We start from the raw sequence: 26,220 nt of genomic DNA, 5'->3' as shown, positions 1-26,220 counted from the left end.
TCACACAACAATAATAGCCTGCTAATAGGCCTATATATGCAGGTCAGAACGTATTGGAAATGTCGTGCATTTGTGGAGGCTAATTCAGTCACACTCAGTTCATACATATACAGCCAAAGAAAAGGGTGTAAAAAAAGGCAAAGAAAAAAGAAAGAACGAAAAAAAACAGAAACGTATTCCTGACAGCCCATTGGTCCAAATTTTCCCTGTGCTGCCACAATACTGCGAACACGTGACCTCCCTGTTTTCACTCTGTTTAACGCATGTACTTAAAAGACAGGCCACACTACCATTCAGCAACACAAGCACGATTAACACAGTAGTATTGATGTGAGCAAGGTAAGATCGCCTGTAGTGCGGAGGAAAATCGGACCACTGCTGGAAGCGGACCATGGCGGCTGCCACGAGCAGCAGCACATCCACAGCCACGCTGCAGATCAAGCAGCACTCCAGTCTCGAGCATACGCGGAAACGCATCGACCCGAGGAGGAGGCAAGCGGCGCTTTCTTTTCTCAGCAACATTTCTCTGGATGGACGACCCGTGCAAGACGATACAGACTTCCAAAACGAAGGGGACAACTCGCTGGAAGCTAGGACTAGACAGAGCCTGGTTTCTCCGGAGCGCTCGGCGTACGGGGCTGCTGCTGCCGCCGCTGGCGCCGCCGCCACCGCAGCAGCGACCACTGCCGCCCAGGCGCTCGCGTTTGCAAACCAGGCTCTCCTCGGCAATAATCGGGCCAGTTATGGGACGGGTCCCGCTGCGGCTGCGGGTACAGACACGGAGGGCGACGCTTTCTTGCCCTCTACGTTCGGCTCGCCTTTCTCCGCGCTGCCAGCCTCGACGAGAGGGAGGCTGCAGACGTACACTCAGGGAATCATACCTGCCCCATACTCCAGGCAAAGCTCCCAGAACTACTGCCTGGAGGGCGGACAGATAGCCAACTCTGCGATAGAGCTGCAGAGGTCGAGGTAAGTGTGTGTGTGTGTGTGTGTGTGTGTGTGTGTGTGTGTGTGTGTGTGTGTGTGTGTGTGTGTGTGTGTGTGTGTGTGTGTGTGTGTGTGTGTGTGTGTGTGTGTGTGTGTGTGTGTGTGTGTGTGTGTGTGTGTGTGTGTGTGTGTGTGTGTGTGTGTACACAGCGATTTTACATTAAATCTGTCTGGTCCCACTGTAGCCTACATGCAGCCTAGTACATTGTTATAACGATGACTGGTTCACGCTTGTCTGCAGGATCTGGTCATTATAACTGCTGCACTCATGTGATCATATCAAGTAAATAAAACTCAACCATGTTTTCTCACAAAAAAAGAACAAAACAAGTGCACCAGTATTCAATCTTCATGCATGTTTGGTAAAGTCACTTATCAGTCCCTGCAGACAACTGTCTTTTCTTTTCAAAACCATGTTGCAAATGTTTTAGTAGTTGCAAGATCCCTCTAACAAACCTTACCTTACATCACATATCACCAGCAGTTGACCCTCTGGCCAGATTATTGTTTTCCAATTTCAAATGTTAGTAGATCAACTTCCTCTAACTAGTAAACTACGGTAGTAAACAACTTTTAATTGTTGTTTTGTTGTATTGCCTCACAACACATATACCAGGGTCCTGATGAATGAATGAACTCCAGGAACAGTTTTCTTGCAGGTATTTTTTTCTAAGTCAGCTGTTTTTCGAAAAGGTACTTTCGCCAGCACACAGCAGGAGGATAAAGTTCAGCAGTTTGCATACGTAGCCTACAGCGTGCAGGTGTTTGTAGCTCTGGGACTCACTGCACTCACTGCAACCACACAGATAGAAACATTATGGTGATTATTACAGGTCCAGTCCAGCAGCTGTGGAGCTGTCACCAAGTTTTCTCCAGAGAAGGGAGCTTGGCTTCAGCAGCACATGCTCTCATGCTCTTTGTCAAATTCACTAGACCTTTAAATCATTTTTTAGTGGATTTCATTTCTAAAACTGGCACACACCTGCCTGCTGTACCCTCCTCTGAAAACAAACATCCTGTAACTCTACACCCTGCATGCTCAAATATACTATATACAACAACAGGGACTCGTGGCTGCATGTGTATGTCATTTAATTTGCCCTCTTTGTCCTCTATACGTCTTCGCATTGGAGGCACGAGCAGGACAGCTGTCAGTAGCAGTGGTCCGGTGGTCCTCTCACCGTCAGAACCTGCTGTCAAATCCTTTTCCCCTTGGCTTCCCAGTCCGTGCCCCCTGTCATTAGTCTTGTATACCAAAATCTTCTCCTCCTCCTCCCTCCGGTGCCTCTGCCAGATTTATCAGGAAACTCTGCTTCATGGTGAAACACTCGATGAGAATTTGGTTCCCCTTTTCTGACCTCATGGAAATCACACTGCCAAACTGACGACTAACCGCTTCGGAAAGTCTCAATCTGTCCTTTTTCTGACGGTGAGAGAAGTGCATTCAAGAAATGACAAAACACTCGACAAAGAACGAATCATTTTAAAATATAATAATGTATTTTCTGAGAGATTCTCAGAAGGTACAGGGAATGAGCAAAACGACAACAAAAAACCCTAAGCACAATGTAGTACAACACCATTAACTTCCGTTTCAGACGACACACAAGCTCAAAGTAAAGTAAGCATTCCTCATGTTTGCTTCAAGGCCGAGATTATAAGTGCCTTTTACCTGCGTTTTACCTCTGGAACAGTGTCACCACAAGGTCCATTGAGGAACTTTTCTGGAGCTTCAACTTTTGCCGGGACGTTAAATAAACTTGCAAATATATAAGAAGAAGCTCCGTCTGCTGAGAGAAGATTGTGTGACTTGATGGAAAGCTGCAGGACGTATTGTAAGTCAGTTATAGGACTCTTTCAACTGATTGTAATCAAGATCCAGAATGAACGTTCAATCTAAGAGAGCGTTTGGTTCAAATAGCTATTACACATGGTGGTGATGAAATGAAATGGGTTCAATACTCGGTCCCTTTCCAAAGCATTGCACATTTGGCTTCTCATTTCGACACAGCCATTCTGTTGCTCATTATATACAGAATTAGGATTTTAAACCCCCGACTCTACCCTGCTTTTAGTTTTGGAATGTGCTCGGAGTATATCCACAGAAAAATGAATTCTAATGTGGATAACCTGTGGATGGAGCTCGGCCATGTTCCACCGGGCACGCAGACAGACAAGTGCTTTGCAACAGAGCCTGGTTTGTTTTGTGAGGGCAGCTGCTGGTGGAAACGTGTCCAGAGGTCCCTGGCTGGGAGAGGCAGGATGCCCAGGCTTTCTCAGAAGCAGCCTGGCTCTCCATTCTCTCTCTCTCTCTCTCTCTCTCTCTCTCTCTCTCTCTCTCTCTCTCTCTCTCTTTTATTTTTTTTGTCCACCACTTCCTCTCCCAGGGGCCTTTGGAGACACACTCTCCCCTCAAGACTTCTGGCCTTCAGTCCTGCTCCCATTCAGAAAGTCGCACAGCCTCTGATGTGCCGCCAAAATAGACCGTGAGAGGCCAAAGCCGCTTTAAAAGCAGATCCTCATCAGAATCTAATGCATTACAATGACGGATGATTTTCATATTCAGCTTTTCCTTCCACCCCTCAGCCTTCATCTATCATGAATCAGCAAGCCAAGAGCAAGATACGACATACCTATTACCATCTGGCCTTGTCTGCCTAAGGTGTAGAGCTATTTTTATTCATCCTTTCCCCCGCCTAAAACAGAGGCAGTCTTCTTTTAGTTCTGTTCACGATAAGGTATAGGTGCAGAATCATGTACTTTTACAGTCCTTTAACAAGGTATTTTTTTCTTTTTCTTTGCACGAGGCAGCAGAGGCTGTGACTGGAAAACAAGCAGCACAAGCTAGAATAATAGGCCTCTGGAGTGTTGCGCGATGGGGTCACATACTTCTGGTTTATGAGGTCGATTGTTGTCCACTGAGGTCATGGTTGGCATCATCGCAGGATTATATAAGAATGCTTCTTTTCCTTAACAGAGTCTCTCCATGTCTGAGCTGTCAACAAACACGCGGAAGGTTTGAAAAACCCACTTCACTTGTAAGACAGAGCAACAGGGGGTCAGCATGTGTTTTATTTCATGCAGTTTCAAGTTGGACCTTGGTATAACACTTCCACATCACAAATTGTTTCTGTTTTCACACTGAAGCTCTAACAGTATACTTTATTGTAAACACCAGTACTATTTCACAGTATATATTTTTGTAATCTAAATAATCAAGTTTCCGTTTGCCTGCTCAGTATGTGTGTGAAGAAGCCCAGAACGTCACATTTATTTATTTCAGCTCTGCGTCTTTCCAGTCTAAATAGAAGACTGTGTTTTATGGCTATGAGCTACGTGTGAAACATTTTAATCTCCAGATCTAAATAGTCTGCTCGGGTTTTATAGCTTCATTGCATGGCACCACCAGGCTCGATTATCTATAGCTTTTTTTTTTTCAAGAATGGCATTGTGTCTGCTGTAGAAATGGCTAAATGGCCACTCGAGGAGGCAACAATAGCAGGGACTATGTCAGAGATACTGAGAGGATGCTTGTTGATGCGTCTCTGCCATTGGTTTATACTGACACATCTTTGGGGGCTTCTGACCGGGCCTTGTTAATGTCAAACTGGGTAAAAAGTGACTGTTCTTAACCCATGGTTGTTAAAGTTGTGTCTGTGGTGAATGAGTGGCCTGGGCCTGTGTTATTGTTTCCAGGATCTCAACTGGCCTGGAAAACATCTTTTGCATTAAAATCACATCCTGCTGCTGCTGTTGTTCATCTAATGTGACTGGATCAAAGTCCTCACAGTTCATTTGTGTTCTCGTGAACTGGAAACATTCCCTTAGGCCAACTGGTGAATGGTTCACTGAGATTTTTTTACTGGAAAAATGACGAGATGTTCCACAAAAATGGACACAGCTTGCAACATTAAGAGGTTATTTCTCCTTTGGCCCACTTTGAGGACACCAGTGATACATTCTTTGTCGAATTAAAGGGCTGTCTTAATACGATGCTCATGCCTTTATGAACTTGGAAAGCTGTTGGCAATCGTTTGTCTGTCCGTTCTGAAGAGAGCAGGTCTTCACTGTGAGAGATAGGACAAAATCTGCATTCCTCTTTCCTTCCAGCTAAGATTCAGCCAAAGTTTATATGAGGCCTTTTAAGTGTGAAATTCCATATTTCTATTACTTTCCCTTCACTGCAGCAGCTCTGCAAGGAAATGCTGCACGGAAAAGGGAATTTGTACTTAAAAGAGTAAGTACAGGTCCTTCTCATATAATTACATACCTGCAAACTCGTCGCTTTTCGGCGAAAATCGCCGTTTAGAATCAAAATATATGACCCACGTGAATCGTATAGATCCGAAGAGTTTTTGTTTTTGGGAGGGGGGGGGGGGGGTAGCGGCAGCTGCCAGAGAAGTCAGCCAGCGCTTCCCAGACTGGACTGTGTGGGCGAGTTACCGTAGTGTGAGACGAGGGAATATCGTTATCTTGGCAATAAAACATCTTTGGTAGACGTCATGAGTATTGTCCAATCAGCGTTAAGATCGGGCACAGGCATCACTGCTGCCGCTGTGTGTTCAGACTTTAGAATTGGCTAAAAGTCTCAATCAAAACCCTTTTGATAATAAAAAATTAGAGGCTTTGATTAAACACTGTCAATGCTTCAGAGGTTAATGTAACAGCCTACTGAAACAGAAACTATACGGAGGGACGCAGCTCACGCTGTCGCGCTGTCAGTTTGCCGACATGGCTCTCTGTTAGACTCGAGACATAGAAAAAGATCGCGGAAGCCGTTCCCGTAGACAAAGTTAACGGGCAGGATATCCCCGACTGATTTCATCCATCAAACCACAGAGTTTTTTCTGAGCGGCGTCTCACTCGCTCACTGGGTCTCCCGGGTCCCGGTGATTTTCACCGTCACAGCGATCGACTCGCTGCTTTGCTGGGGCGGAGACTTTGTGTGAAGGTGATTTAACATCACGGTCGTAGACGAATGTTATAACTTTATGCTGCATAGTTTGCACTGCACTGTTGACCCACACAGGACTCTTAAGTGAAGCTGACAGTTTAATGAGCGCACATTGCAGAAATGAAGTGTCTGCAGTGCGCTCACAATCAGAGCCGACCGACAGGCCCCCTCCCCGCCCCCCCAATTTATTTTTATTTTTTAGTTTGTGTGTTTGATATTAACATCATATTATTATATCATACAAAAAAAATAATACAATGTTTTGATCTAGATAGCCTAGTTAATAGCCCAATAATTTAATCAGTTCATCTGGGAGGTAATCCAAGTTTAACTGATCATGTCACGTTCACGTCCAGTGTGTATTGAGTTTATTTAAAAACATTTGGAAATGGGGCTCAGATGCCCATGCACTGTATAACCTATTTCAGCCTCATCTGTGGAAAAAAAGATAGCTGGACAACAGAGTTCTTCTGCTTCATTCCTCTCACTGCATTTAAATGTATTCATTATATTACAGAGAAATATGTCCCATAAAAGAAAAAGAGCACCAAGCCCAACCCAGAGGACCCTGCATAATATTTTATTTTAAATGAACATTTTAATGGAAAATCCAAGAAGCTTCTAATTCATCCGACCCAGTGTCTCCAAATTATTTGTTCACACAAAATTCCTCAGATTTAGCCTCTTAATTTCCCTCTCAAAGTGCACCAGATTCATGCATTTCACTTTAAAAAGTTTAAAAAAAATCTCCCGGGGGGGCATACCCCTGGACCCCCCTAGGAGGGTCAGGATCTCAGCTGGCTATTATTTTCACCCAGCTGGACATTGGAGGCAATAGTGGAGAACTCTGGTTGTGTGAATGGTATTTAACCAATAGCCAATCGTTTTAACCAATAGCCAATCGTTTGGACAGCGAAAAACACCCGACCCCCCTAGAAGGGACGGGTGTTTGTCACCTTTTTCACCTCCTATGAGTTTGCAGGTCTGAATTAGCATATTGTGATAAAGTTGATTATTTTCCATAATGTAATGATAATAATTGAACTTTCATATATTTTAGATTCATTGCACACCAACTGAAATATTTCAGGTCTTTTGTTGTTTTAATACTGATGATTTTGGCATACACCTCATGAAAACCCCAAATTCCTATCTCAAAAAATTAGCATATCATGAAAAGGTACTCTAAACGAGCTCTTAACCTAATCATCTGAATCAACTAATTAACTCTAAACACATGCAAAAGATTCCTGAGGCTTTTAAAAACTCCTAGCCTGGTTCATTACTCAAAACCGCAATCATGGGTAAGACTGCCGACCTGACTGCTGTCCAGAAGGCCATCATTGACACCCTCAAGCAAGAGGGTAAGACACAGAAAGAAATTTCTGAGCGAATAGGCTGTTCCCAGAGTGCTGTATCAAGGCACCTCAGTGGGAAGTCTGTGGGAAGGAAAAAGTGTGGCAGAAAACGCTGCACAACCAGTAGAGGTGACCAGACCCTGAGGAGGATTGTGGAGAAGGGCCGATTCCAGACCTTTGGGGACCTGCGGAAGCAGTGGACTGAGTCTGGAGTAGAAACATCCAGAGCCACCGTGCACAGGCGTGTGCAGGAAATGGGCTACAGGTGCCGCATTCCCCAGGTCAAGCCACTTTTGAACCAGAAACAGCGGCAGAAGCGCCTGACCTGGGCTACAGAGAAGCAGCACTGGACTGTTGCTCAGTGGTCCAAAGTACTTTTTTCGGATGAAAGCAAATTTTGCATGTCATTCGGAAATCAAGGTGCCAGAGTCTGGAGGAAGACTGGGGAGAAGGAAATGCCAAAATGCCTGAAGTCCAGTGTCAAGTACCCACAGTCAGTGATGGTCTGGGGTGCCATGTCAGCTGCTGGTGTTGGTCCACTGTGTTTTATCAAAGGCAGGGTCAATGCAGCTAGCTATCAGGAGATTTTGGAGCACTTCATGCTTCCATCTGCTGAAAAGCTTTATGGAGATGAAGATTTCATTTTTCAACAAGACCTGGCACCTGCTCACAGTGCCAAAACCACTGGTAAATGGTTTACTGACCATGGTATTACTGTGCTCAATTGGCATGCCAACTCTCCTGACCTGAACCCCATAGAGAATCTGTGGGATATTGTGAAGAGGAAGTTGAGAGACACCAGACCCAACACTGTGGATGAGCTTAAGGCCGCTATCGAAGCATCCTGGGCCTCCATAACACCTCAGCAGTGCCACAGGCTGATTGCCTCCATGCCACGCCGCATTGAAGCAGTAATTTCTGCGAAAGGATTCCCGACCAAGTATTGAGTGCATAACTGAACATAATTATTTGAAGGTTGACTTTTTTGTATTAAAAACACTTTTCTTTTATTGGTCGGATGAAATATGCTAATTTTTTGAGATAGGGATTTTTGGTTTTTCTTTACTTTTTTGCCAAAATCATCAATATTAAAACAATAAAAGGCTTGAACTACTTCAGTTGTGTGTAATGAATCTAAAATATATGAAAGTCTAATGTGTATCAGTACATTACAGAAAATATTGAACTTTATCACAATATGCTAATTATATGAGAAGGACCAGTAGGTAAATATGATGATACCCACCTGATGTCAGACTGCTGATGCCCCAAAAAGGCTTTGCTGACGTTTATGAAGCACTTTTGGTCAGAGTTGGTCTCCACCCACTGAGAAAAAACACTGGGCTCTTTCAGTGCCAAATGCTCCACTGTGTTTACTGTTTACCAGCTGTGAAGCCAACTTTGACTGTTGTTTTGGCTTGGCTTGCCTGGCAGCGCACATTGGATCCATCGGGTTACTTTTGACTGTTCTAAAAGGCATAATTTAATATAGAGTACTTTTAGGAATGAAGAGATGCAGGGAAAACTTGTAGCATTGTCTTCGTACTAGACTTTCTGTAAGTATCAGATCTTTATCCAGCCAATCCATTTGTCAGGGTTGTCACTGGACGAGGAGATGCATGATGATGTCAGACCATAAATCACAAGAGCCCGCTTGCTTGACCTTCAGACACGCCCCTTCACTATGATGTCACTGAGGTCGACCGGGCGATTGTTCGAATCATTTGGTCTAAAACCATTTACTGCTCATCATGCCCTTTTATCAGAGCTGGGATGTTCTTCCCTGAAGTTTATGATCATTGGGGGTCATAATATACAGTGTATGAAGGCTGGCCCGTGTAATGGCCCCTCGGTTTCTTGTCTGCCTCAACAGTCCTGCTCGTCACGTACAAACACTTATCTCAGGCCCATGTCCTCCGGTATACAGTGTTCACTCAGCTTGTGTTGGTTTAAACCCTGGGAGATCCTCAAGGACAGAGTCATCTTCTGTTAATCTGTCCTCATGTTCTGTCGTTCATTAACTGGCCACTCTGCTCTCCTTTGGGTGCACTGCTCAGTGAAGAGGGGGTGGGTCAGGTCAAGTGTCACCCGTTTCTTGCCAATGCTGCACACAGCATCACCACACATTTGAAATCGTTAAAAGAATTGGTCGAAGATGATATACAGTTGTGAATGATGTGTACATATGTCATTTGTTTGCACCCTGACTACGCTTTGCACAGAAGTAAGGCTGCTGCAGAATTATTTAGTATGAGATCATGGATAGACCCTCTGGGAGAATGTGTCACGCTTTTTATTATTCTAATGTGTTAATTTCCCCTACACACTACTAAATTCAGCCGTCTTTGTAAGGCTTACTAATAAGTATTATTACGTTGGTATTGTAGTACTAAAAAACAATTACAACCTAATCTTGTAACGGCTCAGGCACACTTAGCTATCACATGTGGGCTTGTTTCTTAAACTGGCATTCGATCATATAAAAGTGGACCAGCAGAATTGGCCTGTTGAGTCTTGCAACTAAAGTGTGAACTAAAGGCCATCTGTGACAAGATGTGTTACACAAAGTGCTTGCCGAGCCAGCTTGTTATCCTCTATGCAGCTGGGATGCTGGAAATCTCTCTGTGATCTACGCAAGATTGAGAAGTGTTCATTTACTGAATGCACAGCCATGCGCTGGTGTTAATGGATTAGTCATGACCTGCTCTTCCCAGACTCGTTTTAACAAATTAACAACAGAACAAACGGAGATGGCTGATCGTTTTTCACCATTGTTTGACAACTTTTCCAAGCCTTCAGTTACCACAAACATAAGTTGTTCCAGGACTTGGTATTAATTGAACTATAAAGCTTTTTGAGCGCTGACTGAGTAATATATAAAGTTGGTCTCCACAAATTGTCAAATTCTCAGGCTTGCTTATTTCCAGCATGGTGGCTGGTGGCTTTTCCCACTTATTTACACATTACTTTGGTATGAGTTTTAATGCAGATTTGCACTTCTATTTTTATTCTAAAAGATAGACCCACTTCAATGTATGAGAAATATGGGTTTTCAGAGTGCAATCTTTCAATTTTTAGGTATTGCTGTGGAATTGACTTTGACCTAGTATTGTGTAGTTTTAATCAGATTGCGTTGAAAGGCCATGAGTGAAAAGGACGTACTGTATATTATTATTACCAGGTTGTATTCTTCTGAAAGCAGTTTTGCAAAAGGACAGTTGGTCCTGTGTTTGTGGTGATGCTTTATCTTCATATCCCCTAAATTCAAACTTCCCCTCTGTCTTCCTTCCCAGACGAAGACTCATCTCTCAGCGCTCCTCGCTTGAAACGCTAGAGGACATTGAGGAGAACGCTCCTCTTCGAAGGTACAAAACTGCAGGGAAACATTCCCATTGTCTGCTATTCTACTCTGTGTGTCTAAGCTGAGGCATCCAGCTCAGTTTCATGTATCACAGTGTGTCTGTTTTTTTTTGGAGGTACTGATGATTTGTGTTTGTTTTCTGTTTTTAGATGTCGAACCCTATCAGGTTCACCCCGACCAAAGAGCTTCAAAAAGATCCACTTCATAAAGAACATGAGGCAACATGATATGCGCAATGGAAGGTATGAAGGCAAACAATGCCATCCTTTAGTCAATACAAGTCCTCAGTGGGTAATGGCAGGCTGCCCCAGTCAATGAACTGCAGTGTAGATGTTTCTCACGTTACAAGCCACATCGTAGGCAAGCAGACCTGGCCCATTCACTGCATGCCACTCTGACTTATAAATGCAATGTAATTGATTGAGAATCCTGTCCATTTACACACAGTCTAATCGACTGAATTTTATTTCCACCTTTATTTGATCAATCTTGACTACTAAAAGCTAAATCACTTTCAATTGTGTTACAGTTTACATATTGATAAGCATATTTGCGGCACATAAACCCCTAAAGAATAAACACATTTGGCACAGTGGTGTAAATTATGATGTTGTATTGAGTGTGCATTATGCGACTTAAGAAAAGATGGCTGTTTAATATAGTCCAAGAACTAGGAAGAGTTTCTAAGTAATACTGCTCCAATTAATTTCTATCATGATCATTGTCACATTCTTTGGTTTTTAAATCTAATTCAGTTAGCTTTATCTTGTTTTGTGATGCAGATACTAGCTGTAATAATAACATACTAGCTGTGGTGCTTTTTGAGAAAATATTTTCCCAGTTGAATTAAAGTGAAGATGTTTTTATTAGTACAACTATTATTCATTTGGTTGATATGAAGGACAGTTATCTATTGATAATGCAATCAGTGTGCCATTTGTTAAGCTCCACTTGGTAAATAAAGAACCCTGATAGGTTCATTTGTTTTTCCACTTATCCAGACCCATGGCTCGTGTGTTGTTTATGTCCTGTGCTGAGGAGTAAGTTTGACCATGTGTCTGAGAGTTGCAGCTAATAAAAGAAATAACTTTGAGATGGTAATAGAGACATCTGGTCACTGGGAAACATACCTTCAAAGCATATCTACCCTTGTTTGGAAATATAGATAGAAAAAAAATGCATCATTGTTGCCTCCAAGCCACTGACAACATGCCACGTGTGCTACAATACTACAAAACAACACACACAAACACACACACGCACACACACTCTGGTACTGAAGTTTCAGCTCATTCTCTTCATTCTCATTTGTTTGCTGCACACTCTCTCCAACTTTAACCTATGGATCTTGTCGGATAGAAATTGATTGGCTTGTTTGCCATTTTTGTTTTTTTTAGGATAGTCCTTATCAGTGGCAGAAGATCCTTCTATAGTGTATTTTCTGTCCTGCCTTATCGAGATTGTAGCCAAGCAGGGTATGTATACTACAGCATGCCGAACTTTGTACCCTCCTCCAGCCTGTGCTACCTCTTTCCCTATGTTTCCTCATCCCTCTTTTATTTCTGTGGATGTGCTCTCCTTTGACTAGTGCATACTAAGAGTTTGGTTTTGGTGGATGCATTTTTTTTCATCACAGTTTAAGGAAAACATTATCAGTGTGCGGGCTAAAATGGGTTTTCAAAGGCTTCATTTCGATTGAGCCCAATGCTTGTTGCCTGTATCGCTTTTTCCCATAACGGTTCTGGTGGCTTTTGGGCGCTCATCTTTTTTTTGTTTCAAGTCAACGCATTGTGTGTCTTTTGCAAATGTCGCCGGCTTTGCTGTTAAAGGTGGAGTCAGCAATTCTGGAGAATCACTTTTTGTCAAAATCAGCTAAAATTTCCTCACGATCGACTACCTGTCCATCATGCGGTTAGAAAAAAATCCAGTGTTGGTAGACACAGCCTAGGGTTTGTTAACAGGCATGTTGCAAGTAGCTGCAGTCGACACCCTTTGTTTACAAATCATTTGTTTACACCCCCTTTTACAGAGCCTAGGCTGTGTATTAATACTTGATTTTTTTTTCCAGCGCACACACAGTACGGATCTTGTCGAAATATTCACTGTTTTTGATAAAAAGTGATTTTGACAACATGCTTTCTCCAGAATCGCTGACTCCTCCTTTAATAATTTAAGATTCACCTTTTCTCAGGGTTCCTTCTCTTCTACGATTTAGAAACTTTTGCCCTTGTCTTGTGGTGTCTTTGGTCTAATGATCCTCGATTATGATTAACCATTTTTGTTTATTCTCTGCACCGGTGTAGAGTTTACCTTTCTTAGCGCTCCTTCAACTGAACGCATCTCTGGTTCATCTGTAGACAATACTTGTTTTTTTGTTTTAATGGAAAACAAGGCCTCTGTGTAATAGGAACCCACCTGGATCGCATGGGGATAGCTATGGTACGGCCTTGGTTCTGATACGCCCCCCACGGGCACGTGAAACGATGTGTTTTGGAGGAAGTGAAAGAGAAAAGGGACAGATAAACACCAGAGAATACAATGCCACAGAAAGAAAAGCTTCACACCGGGGCTTAGTGAAGAGCACAAAAGACTCAATCCGTTGGTGGAATTTCCTAAGCCAGCCAATCAGTGCAAGATCAAGGGTTATTAAAACCCCCAGTGGATAAACAATATGCACTTTTGACTTCTGATTGCTGCTAATTGACAGTTTACAGTCACACCTTGGCTGGCTCAGTCAAGTGTTGTCATTGTAAAATAAAATTGTACTAATAAGATGACTGGGCCCGGACGACTGATTGCATGTTTTTTCCCTCTTTCTTTCTTCCCTCCCTCCATCTGTACTTCCTATAACTATTGCCCCATGAACAGAAATTGCCAAATTGCAAGGTATTGCCCCGAAAAAGTTTTTGGACATTCTGGTAGAAACCTTAGGGTTACAATAGTTTAATTTAAATGAATAGTTTGACCTTTTGGAAAATACTTGTTTTCTGTCCCAGCGTTAGATGAAAAGATTATCTGTCTATGGATGGATGAAACTACAGCCAGGAGATGGCTAGTTTAGCTTGCATAAATACTGGAGGTATGGCCTTGTCGAAAGGTAACAAAAAAAAAAGTACCTGTGGACCCACAACTTGATTATTTTTTTTTGCAAACGGTAGACAAAGACATACAGCATGTTAATTAGGGCTTCAGAGGTGCTAGTAGTAGATTTTAATAAAAAAAAATTACTTTTAGTTTGGAGAGATTTAGGCTAGCTGTTTCCCCTCGGCTTAATTTAGCATGAATGTTTGAAGCAAACAGGCTACCAACTCCAGCTTGATATTTATCTGACATAATAACGTTCAATATCAGGCTGAGTGCTATTGATCATTTCCTTTAGTGAAACAGCAAAAAGCTGTTTTCTTCAAAATATCAAAGGCAAAGAAAAAATATTAATTATTCTGATTTAAAGAGGTTTTTTTCAGCCACCTGACATCTAGATTGTCCCGGGTTCAAATTCCACTATGGTTGACTGTGGCTTTCTCTGTGCAGACTTTGCATGTTCTCATTCTTTTCATGTTGGTTGGAATGGGTTTCCTTTATAAACTTTCTCTGACCCTAAAATACATGCATGTTATGTCATGTTCTGGCATTGGAGTGTAATTGAAGTTGGCTTCCAAGGTAAAAAGAATTATAAGAATAAGTTAGATTGGTCATTTGCAGAGGACAAATTCCCTTGCGGATGCTCACAGCATTGTTCAGTGTAATGTGTGAAGCTTGGGCAAGACTGTGGGGAAACATTATAACAAGCCAGTCAACACAAACCTAAACTGTTTATGTGAGCTGTAAAATATTTGGTTGTGAAGTCGCCAGATGGGGTCAAGATTATTTTAGTCATGTTAATATTTATTCTTAATTCAGCCGTTTCTAGTTTTAAGAATCATTTGGCAGGGCATGATGAGCACTTTGCATAGTTCATAACACCACTAACGAAGCCAGCGATTCCTATTCATGCATGTTGCCAAGTAATGTCTGCTTTTTCGTATGATTTCCTTTCATTTTCTCCTCGCTCCCAGTGGACTGCAATTATATGCAACAATAGATTTTCTGGAATCGCTTCATAGAAAAAGCTCTCTCCTCATAAAAAGCTTTCTATTTCCTTTTTTTTTTTTTTTTTTTAGTCTCTTCACTGTTGTGTATGGCTGCTGTTATGCCTGAGGGTCTCACTGTCTGATGACGCATCTGTCAACATTGTGTCCTGACGTGCCTGTCTGCCAGACAACACTGTTTTCATTATAACAGATTGGCCCCACATGTCATCAAAACATGAGTCATGTGACTTCCCGCTGTGTCATTTCATCTATTTATCTGGGCACAGTTTTAAAGAGACTGACCTAGGGAGGGTGAGAGAGGAGTAGAAAAACATGACAACGTTACGATTTAAAGAGTGTTGCCATTCTGAAATTTCAGAGCAATCTTAAATTGCTGGAAAAAATTGGAGTATTTAGCTTACTATTAGATGGTTTGAAATAATTTATTCAGTATGGAAGAGTGTCAATGGAGGGGAATGGAGAATGTTTTCTTCTTCCATCTTAATCTGTCAGTGTACTACTCACTCACTAGCATCTACAAGTAGTGAAATGAAATCATAGCAGTAACCAATCTTTACTTAAATTAGTATATTTTATAATGCAGTTTGCTGCTATGTTGTATTCCTGTGTTTTGAGCCTCATATCAAGATGTTGAAATGCCAATTAAATATGATCCAATGGGCACAGAATTTTGCATTGGATCGACTGTGTACTGTACTCTCTCAGCAGAAGACATTAAAACAGAAATATGTGGCCAATATACAGTGTGTGTTCAGTCGAAAGCTCTCCACTGTTTGCCCTACTGACACACTTTCCTCTCTAGGCCATCTGTATTCCACTTGAGTATTTGACCTCATGTAAATCTCCCACATCAGTATGGCATTTGAGGCGTTGGTGAGGCAGCATGCCGAGTCTGATGAGACTGGGGCCCTGCTAGAAAGAAACAATACCCTCCTCCACCCTCTGTCCCTCTTTATTTCTGATCGCAGCCAAAAGCCAAGATGCAGGCAATTACAGAAACTAGGCCTAGCTGATGAGCGCAGATCGATGTATACAGTACCTAACTAGAGATGTGGAGGTGTCTGCTAGAACAGGCCTTAAGCAGGAGGTTTAAGGAAAGGCATGGGAGTGAAAACAGTTGGTACGGTGAAAGCTCTAAAGGTCTTGTGCTCATCAGGGAAATCAAGCTGGAAGGAGGACGACAGCGGCACCCGTCAGGAGGCGTCAGTGCCAAGGAGATGGTGATCGGGCTGGAGGGAGTAGAGTTGGGAGCTGATGGAAAGGTGAGCAGCAGAAATAACAAGATGTGTAAGACAATATACTGTTATTGAAAACCTAAATGAACAATTTTTAATTTTTTTTTATGGTGTTTAATTTTGTAAGATGTTTTTTGTGGTGAGACTTGTTTAATGACTTTATCAAAGGCACCAATTACTGTACACATTGAAGAAAAAAGAAGCAAACCCGAGGCATTATGATTATTATATCTTATTTTATTTTCGAAAAATTTAATGAGGAACTTTCTACACATAAGCTGCTTAATGAAAGAAAAACAGGATTTTTTTAAAGGTACATTTTACTACAATTTGTTCCAAGTGTTTGTTCCTCTATTAATCTAACAGGTTGATCAGGCTTTTCTAGGCTTTTTGTGAAACAGACATTCTAACTACACCTGTGTCTGCAGACTGTGTCCTACACCCAGTTCATGTATCCCACTAATGTGCTGGGCGGACGAAGAAACACCATCGACTCCACCTCGTCCTTCTCTCAGTCTCGTAACGCCAGCCATAGAAGTCTCAGTTTGGGCCGAGCCAATAGCAACCAGAGCAGCATAGACACAGGTTAGTCGACTGGCAACAAGTCTCTAAATTATCCATCATGAATTGTGTGTGTGTGTGTGTGTGTGTGTGTGTGTGTGTGTGTGTGTGTGTGTGTGTGTGTGTGTGTGTGTGTGTGTGTGTGTGTGTGTGTGTGTGTGTGTGTGTGTGTGTGTGTGTGTGTGTGTGTGTGTGTGTGTGTGTGTGTGTGTGTGTGTGTGTGTGTGTGTGTGTGTGTGTGTGTGTGTGTGTGTGTGTGTTTTTTTACCCACAGATTCTTAGAAGAATTTTTGGTCTGTTTTCATTTAGCACTCTTAAAAAGGTGGTGTCAGCGATTCTGGAGAATGCTTGTTGTCTAAATCACTTTTTGTGAAATGGAAAAGAAATCCAGTGTTAATACACAGCCTCAATCTATAATTGGGCATGTTGCTAGCTACAGTGGCTCCCCTTTGTTACACTTTGTTTACATTTTTTCAGCACACAGACAGGTAGCTAATCGTTCGTGAGGAGATATTAACTGATTTTGATAAAGTGATTTTGACAACAACCTTTAAATACTTTATATTTGAGGTCATTCTCAAAATAGAATTTTAAGAACCACTCCCAGGGGTGTGTACCAAAAAAAAACACAACAACAACAACCGAGCACGCACACACCCATGGGAGAAGTTTCTAGATTTCTATTTTGAGATTGGCCTCAAATCTAAAGACTAAATGAAAAATAACTTTTTTCCCTGTCTTTCATCCAGGGCTTGGTAAAAACCCTTGTTTTTTTGTTTTTTTTGGGGGGGAGAGAATAAATATGGCAAAAGTAAACCTCTGTTGTTGTTTTTTTCCCTTTTTGCAGGGAATGATTTAGGGGAGTTTCGCGAGTATGACCCCAATCTGCTGGATGACCCGCAGTGGCCATGTGGAAAACACAAGAGAGTTCTCATCTTCCCCTCCTACATGGTGAGAAAGTACACTCGCTTGCATGTAACATGTCAACACCGCCGGCAACCAAAACAACAACAGCAGCAGCAGCAGCAGCAGCGAGTGTAGCCTTGTCCTCATGAGAGCAGAATGGAAACTTTGCCTTGGTTCATCATTCACTGAAACATATCCACTTCTGTTTGAACATGTTTTGTAGAAATGTCCCTACGATATCTCACTGTCAGCCCTTTTTTTTTTTTTTTTTTGCCACTATGGGCCTTTTGTGCTCGGTTTTCCCACCACAACCAAGAACAATAGCACGCCGGAAAGATTTGTCTGCCTCGACAGTTTCTTTCCTCCTACATTTTATCAGCCTTTTCTTTTCTTAAATAACAGCCAGGAGGATGTTTGAGACAGTTTTAATCAGCAAGGTCACTGGCCGAGACCTTCTCCCACCTTCTGGGATCTGAATGAATACACATTCTTCTCAGTATCCATATATACACTAGGCAGGAGCTATTAAACACCCCTTTCACCGGAACAGTTTGTGTAGCATTCGTGTCTTGGCAGCACTGACTCACTCTCGCACTTTTTTTCCGGAAAAGAACGGATGTTTTATTGTGGTTGGCGGCAAAAGGAAAACCTGACTAAACTCCCACCTCATTCTTTTCTGGCCTCTGTTTTTGTTACGGCGACCGGCAGAATACACAACAAGGACTGGCATAGTTCAAATGTTCAGTCAAGGCCAGGCTATGTGTGTGTGTGTTTTTTTCTCTTCCTCCAATTGCAAAAGCCAGCGTCTCACAACAATGGCTATTGTGTTTACTACTACAGGAATGGCACCAGTGAATTCTCAGCATTTCAAAAGTTGAGCAGAGGTTCAAGCTCGGGATAGTATTTGCTAGTTATTGAGGAATCTTATGACCTAGAATATAAATATGAAGCTAGTGAAAACCTCAATTTAGTCACTGTGGTAAAAAGAAGAAAGAATATGCATGTTTAGTGGCTTGTAGATTTGTGTTATAGTATCCTTGAGGTAAAAACATGGAGTAATAAATAGTTTGTATGTGTTGACAAGGTAGTGTGAGACATAGTAAATTATGTTTTCTGTCATGCAAAGACAGCGCTGTTCCGCTTTAAGTAAATGTTTCATGGCTGCGATCATCGATAAGCATTCGCTCTGCTTCATAGTTTATGAACAGTAACATGGTGTTAGGGCAGATGCCATTTTTCAAACTCCATGCGGGCCTCAACAGCATACATGTGTGTCATACATATATTTGTAGCACCACTCCATAGTGTGTCCTTAGTGGCTTCCAGTCAATTGACATCTTAATATCATATAATACCATATTATTTGTCTTATTTTGTACATCACTTAAGGAAAGGAGTTGTCAGCTTCATTTATTTTGATTAACTACCAATTAATACGTTTGTCTAAGAATATGTACAATCATATGCAAGCGTACTATTCTGCAATATAAAAAGCAGTGGTTAGGTATTTTGAGAAATAAACTTATTCACTGACTGAAATTGGGAAGAGAGGCTTGATACCACTTTCATTAAAGGCTACAGCTAGAAGACAGTTAGCTTAAAGGAATAGTTCAACATTTTGAATTTTTTAGCTTTATTTATATAATTATAAAATATATTTGCGGAGCCAACATTTAGTTGTGTTATGTAATGGATGTTTCTAAATGAGAGTTTGTATTATATTTTGCCGTCTAGGTATTAATAATCTTTCTGTTCACTTTCTTATTTTTTTATCCAATTTTCTTTTTCTCTCTTAAAAAAATCTAGATTGGTATGAATGCATGCCTGCTTGTGTTTCTTGCCCGGTTTTTCTTCTTTTAAGCATTGTTGCCACGATTGACAAATCTTCAAAAATAAGACCATTGCATGTTGTGATTAGATTCCCTTTGGTCTCTAGGGTCTCGTACATTTAAGCTGTGGATAGAAGAAAGTGCAAAATAAATAAACTTCTTATTCTAAGCCCAAACTCCCAGCCACTCATTATACTGTTTTAAAATGATTCACCGTCCCGGTACTTAAAACATGTTATAACAAGCACTGAGGACTTTTGAATGGAAGCCAGACGAAGGCATGGAAAGCTCAGTTGGCAATCAAGTATATCTTGGTGTCCTCTAGGTTTTTAAAGGAACAGGCTCCTTTCGTGTCACCAACGAATCCTTTAAAAAGTTAGTTTATGTTTCAATATTGCACTGTAGTTTTTATCAAAAGTTCCTCGAACAATGGTTAACAACTAGCTGGGGACTATTTACATCAGAGGATTGATACACATATGGAGTTCATGTGAGTATTTGCAGCGGGACGCAGTTCCCATGTTGATCATAATTAAGTCCCCCAGCGCCACAATAGTGTTGTTCATTGATTGAATGTGTTTCGACAACAATGGCGCCCTACAGCACAAAGGAAACAGGCATTGGATACACAGCCTAGTTTTTTGTTATCAGGATCAATCCATTGTTTGTTCTGGTCTTCTAATGGGATTTGTTGACAAAAATCTAGAATATCACCAGACTTATCCTTTTAAGGTGACATGGGTATCACCAGCTCTGTGTAAAGCCTCATTGTGAGACAGTGGAAACCAACACCAGTGTGTGAGGATCCAGTCACCTTACTCAGTGCTGAGAGTGTGGTCATTCTGACACCACCTCTGGTTTTTCTTTTCAGACAACGGTCATTGAATACGTCAAACCGTCTGACCTCAAGAAGGGCATGAACGAAACCTTCAAGGAGAAATTCCCCCACATAAGGCTCACACTCAGCAAGATCAGGAGGTAAACAACGGACAGAAATGTGTAGAAAATGTGTCTTATAAATCACGCTGACTTAAGAATGACCTGCTTTATATCTAAAACGGCCTCTTTTTACTTCCCCGTTTCTCACCTTTCATTCCTCTGCTGGTTCACCTCTCTCTGCAGTTTGAAAAGAGAGATAAGGAAGCTGGCCCAGTATGAATGCTGTTACGAGGAACCCACGGTGGCCATGGCTTTCGTCTACTTTGAAAAACTGGTTCTTCAAGGCAAACTCAACAAGCAGAATCGCAAACTCTGCGCCGGAGCTTGTGTCCTCCTGGCGGCCAAGATCGGCGGCGATCTCAAGAAACACGAAGTCAAGACCCTGATAGATGTAAGCGTCCTCACTACCCGCGCTCACCTTCAATGAAAACAACAATCATAATGACCTCTCTCGTCACGGCAGATTAAGTGGGCAATTTCACCCAAAGTCAAAGTGAACAAGTCAAACATAGTGAAGACTGTCCGTGGGTTATCGTGACCTGGACGTCAGCCCAAGAAAGTTTGTTATGAAAACTTAATTTTCCAATGCTGTGAGCACCACAAACAACATTTCACTGGGTGGTGGCGGCAGACGTCCTAACACCAGATAAATCAAAACACGACGGATAAGATAAAACCAAAACCATTTGATGACTTGATACAAATAGGGGTAGGTGAAAAAATATGGCGGTGAGGATTTGGGTAAACTGACCCTTTTTAAATTAAGTGTAAAAAAAGGCTTGAGAGATATACCTTTTACCCAAATAATTATTATTACCATATGCTTGTACTCTTTATTATATATCTGTACCATCAAACCAAACTTCATCTGTTAAAGGGTAATCTTGTGATACATACATTCTGGGGTTGTGTGAGAGATGGATCTGAAGAGTAAATTAAAACCTGACTTCTAAAACCATAATATTTTACCTTTCTTGTTGTTTTGTCAAAGATGAGGTCAATCGCATCAGCAGTAGGTTTATCAACCACGTAGGTGGTGAGAAGCAAATAAGAATACTGCATTGCATGTTTCTATCATTGAACGTGACAATAATGTGTTTCTATTGGCAGAAACTCGAGGAGAGGTTCCGAGTGAACCGTAGAGAGCTGATAGCCTTCGAGTTCCCGGTGCTGGTCGCGCTGGAGTTCAACCTACACCTTCCAGAGCACGAGGTCATGGCCCACTACAGACGCCTGCTGCAGACCTCCTAGCATCAGCTATCAGGAGGAGGACCAAGCAGGCTCTACTCCCCCTGATCTCCTGCACCTCACCGTAACCATCCTACTACCAGTCTGACAGCACTAAGGTACCGCTGGCTGTCACTCAACTCTAACCGTCATCACTACAGACCTGAAATCAGCCAAAAGGACGATCATTTCTTAAAAACATAACTCCATGTATCACTGCTACAAGGACTTCTTGAAGAAAAGGGTTGAACCGTATGTCTGCAAACAAGATTTTCCAGTTTGCTTGTTTTTACATGTCTTCATCTTGCACTTTCTGTGCATGTTTTAGACCTCTCTTGTTGATTAAGAGAGCTTTTGATTTTGATTTTTTTATCATCTCATTCCATTAATCTCCTCCTTGTGAACTTTGATAGGATTGGGTTTCCTCCTGACCTGCAGACAATTTAAACAAAAGCTTTTTAAAGAGACTGTTTTCTGGCTGGGCTTCTGTTCCTCAGAGTGACTCATCCTTTCGTAAGTCATCGTCTTTAAAGTGCACTTTTTTTTTAATTCTGCGAGGCCAAGAGGAATGGGGGCATTTTTTTTTTCAGACTTTTAATAAGCTTGGGAACTAACCCTGAACAATAAGCTGTGTTCATAAGCTCCACACATAAGTCATTTGAATGGACCTGTTTGAATTATTTTTCTCTCTTATGGTTTATTCGCATTTTTTCTAGCCACAACTATCCGCATGAATATTAATGATCGTTTGTACACAGGTACTCGCAGACAAGATGGGACTTAACTATTTTCACTGAAGTAATCCATTCATTTTCTACCAGTCAGATGCTTGCTATGGACTCATGGAGACCAGACCCACTTTTATCAGTGTCGAATTTTCTGTGCTCTATGTTAGAGTGTATTGCTAGCACATTTACAGTGCTATAATGGGGTCAGGACCGTCGCTTTGAAAAAATGCCATTATGGGATTGGCAGCAGAGGGGGCAGCAAGGTGCTCTAGCTTTCAGAGAATAGTGTCAAGTGTCCTTGTGCAAGACACCGAGTCACTTCAAGCTTCAGGAACACTTCTCTTTAGTTGACCTGAAAACCTAAACGCGATCCCAAAAGGGATCAATGACGGATCAAATATTTGCATGTAACTTGAATCGGCATTTGTTGGTTTATAAAATCAAGATATTAAAAATAAATTGCTAAAAAAAATTATAACTTTATCAATGTGACCAATTAGAAAAAATATATATTACAAGGTTGGCAATTATCTCAACTCGATTTTCTCTTGAAATGGTCTTTGTATTATCTTGTAATCTTGCAATACCACATAGTATTGAAATGCCAACAAATCAGGAACGTTAAGTATGGCTCACTTTAATTGTATTAAATACTTCTCCAAGTATCGATGATATTCAATTTGATCACACAAATCAAAAATAATTGACTAGGCTGTTTTAAGGTGAAAAGAATGATGAGCTCATTTCTGTTTGCAAGCCCAAAGATTTTGCAATAAGATGTATCCAAGATACTCAGTGAGGAAAGACTCATGGGTAACACTTATTACCTGTGTATGTTTGTAAATAAACTGCTTTGCTTGTTCAATCAAAATGAGAGCCTCACGTGTTTTTGCTTCACCTTCAGGGCTATTGAGTGAGCAGAAAGGTGTGTTCAGAAAGAAGCGTGGAATGTGGATTTACATCTTGCCGCATATATTAGCTGTAAGCTAGCTTGCAACAAACCTACTTAAAGCCAATTATACCTTTCCAAATTAATTTACTCCTCTTTAACATTAAGAAGTCCTGAGGGGTATACTACGAAGCGAGATTAAGGGCTGAGCGAGGTCTGTTGAGTCTAAAGCGGTCTAAAGCCAGAGTTTTCAGTATCACGAAAGGTGGCTCTCTTTCTACCTGGCTAGATCACCGTGGTAACAGAGGCTGCACGGCTAACCTGCTCAGACCAGTTTTTGTTTCAGAGTTTGAGCTTAAATTCGGCTCTTATAGAGCGCTGCCCTTCAAGGAAACTACACATTTAGAAATCCCGCGGACCTGACAATATTGTCTGAGCGCTACATTCTCACTGAGGAAGCTGTTACATCTAAATGTATTGATCAGTAGGCTAAGTTAATGAACGAAACGAAGCCGTGACATTAGGCTTACAGCAGAGTGAACTGTAACATCGCGCTGGGGCTTTTTTGCCACATGCATACAGTTATTGAACATGTAAAATAGCCCACACCTATACTGTATGCAGCGCCACTCTATGCTCTCCTCTCAAATGATTTTACCTGGCGATATACACACACTGGCTCTTAATAAAGCGTTCTATAAAATCACAGTTTGCAACATTATTTCACTGTGGGCTTTCTTTTCATAAGTAGCGATTACAGTTGGGACGTGACAGGTGACAGCTGTCACAGTTCGGACATCGTTGCAGACTCGCAGGTTAAGCTTCTCACAGTAGCCTAGATTCATATTTGTCCAGACTACAGGTTTTTTAATGTAGGCCTATTGGTATTTGTAAGATTCAAATAAAAGGCTAATAGTCTAAATCAAAATTGTATTCATTATGATGTGGCCCAAAACTAAATGATTTTCCATAGGCTATTCATTTTGAGACAGTGTCAGACTTAAATTACATTCTTAAGTGTGGGACTATAGGCGTAGTGCTATAAATATAGCAAAGTAGCCTATATATATATTAGGCTAAATGGTATAGTGTTTAAATCCGAGTTCAACGTTTCATTGTTTTATAATGTCACGTTACGATCGGCAAGATAAATAAATAATTTCCATGCTGGCAGCATTCCACTCTCCTTAGCCTATTTGCAGTAATAGTTTTTTTCGGCTCTCTGTTTTCTGCTGTAATAATTCAGACTGACAAACTCTTCCTCTTGAATGAAGTTGGCGACACACTTTTGTTTTACTCAGCTGCTCACAATCAGTCCGTTTGTGTAAAGTTAGCGGCACAAGATCAGTCCAGTCTGTGCGGAAGCAGAGTCAAATGACGGCCAAACGCCCCCTCTCATGGGGACGCGCACAGAGCCTGAAGCTGAAACTCTCGTTCAACATAAGAGGTTGATAACTGCCTTCGTGATACCGGTTAGCTCTGAGCGAGGGTATGTGTTATGTTGAACCAGATCAAAAAAAGAGAGCCGGGCTCTGTTGAGTTTGCTTTGTAGTATACCCCTCAGGTTGCAAAGCAGTGTTTTGTTCAGTGGCGGCTCGCCCATAGAGGGCGATAGGGCGCCGCCCTCCTTGAGCCATATCAGCAAAAAACGAAAATATAATAATGAATAATAATGATGTTTTTTTTTTTTTTTTTGTATTAATAATCATAATTTATGATTTCAATACAGTTTTTACCTGCATCTAAGTCTGAATATCATTGTACAATCAGCGTCTGTGCTCTGTACCGTCACTCTGGGGCGATGTCGGGCTGGTTGAAAATCGCCCCCAGCGCTCTCATAGACATCAATGTAAAACTTTTTTTTTTCAAACTGCAAGCCTCGCAATGCAATCTCTATGGGTTCCGGAGGTGCTCGCCCTAACGTGTTGTCGTCATACGTACAGTAAACAATAAACCAATTACAGTGACTAATACAGTCACATGTCCAGTATGCAGCCCAGAGCGGTCATATTCAAGACCAACACAACTTTATATCAACTCAGGCTAGGCTGGCAAGCTACTTACTTGATCGGACTCGGACTAGGTCTTTCCCAGACAAAATGTAACCATCAAGCAAGTATCTACCAAGATGGATTGGGGGATCGTATAAACGCGGATTTTCACGGGGCTCGTTTGAACGGCTAACGAGGCTAGCAGGATGCTAATGCGCTAACGCTCTGTCCTGCTGCCGCTGCATGATGATATGGACTGTATACTGGCTTTTTATCCATCCTGATGGCAGCACAGAGACCGCATGGATAACTTTGGGTGTCACCCCTATGCATCATCTCTCAGAAAAGGTAAAACAAACATTAAACATCAATCTGCATATGAGCCAGCGCCGTTCAACAGCTGACTGGTCTGACTTTCACAGCTGATCGGCTGTTGAACGGCGATCAGCTGTTGATCGTCGTTTAGCTGACAGCTGCTTTCACCGTCCGACATAAACCCGCCTACCAAGTGCTGTAGACAGTAGTAACCCAAACCAATGTGATGATTAGCACTGTTAATGTTGCACATGCTATGCCAGCATCAATTTTTGTCTCTATGCCAGCATCAATTTTTGTCTCCTAACTTTTAAAGGAAGCCTATCTGAGGAGCACACTGGTAGATGACAAGTTATCTGTGATGGCCACAGCCGGAAAATTAAATCATTTTAGAGCTAAAATAATTTTATTCAAGAAATTAACTAACTTAATTTCCAAAAATACTGTACAGTGCAATGCTTGTCTAATGTTGCCAGAGTGGTTATGCCAGATGAACAGGAAAAACAAACAGTTAAATGCAATATGACATTGTCATATGCTATCTGATTTAGGTTAATTTTGGGTCATATTTCCCATCATGGCAACAATTGCCCCCCCTGAGATTATTGTCAGGAGCCGCCACTGGTTTTGTTGCTCACTCAAGTTTTAAAGCCTGTTTCACCTCTCATCTGGGTGTGGTTAGAAATGTGCTGTGTTGTACCCGTAACCGCACCCGATGTCTGCAATTAAATAATTATTATAATTAACAGTTTACAACTGGTTTTGTCATGGTCTGAACTGGGTGGGTTTGATTTGTGTGAGGTTTTCTAATGTAAACAAACAATTCCACCAATGTCATCTAATTTTGAT

The 26,220-nt window shown here is 41.6% G+C and overlaps 1 protein-coding gene across 2 annotated transcripts; it reads left to right on the top strand.

The window, feature by feature from the left end:
* The first annotated feature begins 273 nt into the window (after window positions 1–273).
* On the top strand, window positions 274–23,022 carry cables1 (Cdk5 and Abl enzyme substrate 1). Of its 2 annotated transcripts, XM_080033924.1 has the most exons (10): window positions 274–969; window positions 10,593–10,664; window positions 10,810–10,902; window positions 12,058–12,135; window positions 15,908–16,013; window positions 16,415–16,571; window positions 17,395–17,498; window positions 20,154–20,260; window positions 20,405–20,612; window positions 21,332–23,022. In XM_080033924.1, the coding sequence occupies exons 1-10, from the start codon at window positions 392–394 to the stop codon at window positions 21,470–21,472; spliced, it is 1,644 nt and encodes a 547-aa protein (XP_079890050.1). In that variant the 5' UTR covers window positions 274–391; the 3' UTR covers window positions 21,473–23,022. The 2 variants fall into 2 exon arrangements, with proteins under 2 accessions (XP_079890050.1, XP_079890051.1); XM_080033925.1 differs by lacking the exon at window positions 12,058–12,135.
* Window positions 23,023–26,220: the final 3,198 nt, after the last annotated feature.

Source organism: Ammodytes marinus (assembly GCF_949987685.1).
Source record: "Ammodytes marinus genome assembly, chromosome: 9".
NCBI classification, from domain to species: Eukaryota; Metazoa; Chordata; class Actinopteri; order Uranoscopiformes; family Ammodytidae; genus Ammodytes; species Ammodytes marinus.
This window is presented reverse-complemented; position numbering and strand designations above follow the sequence as displayed.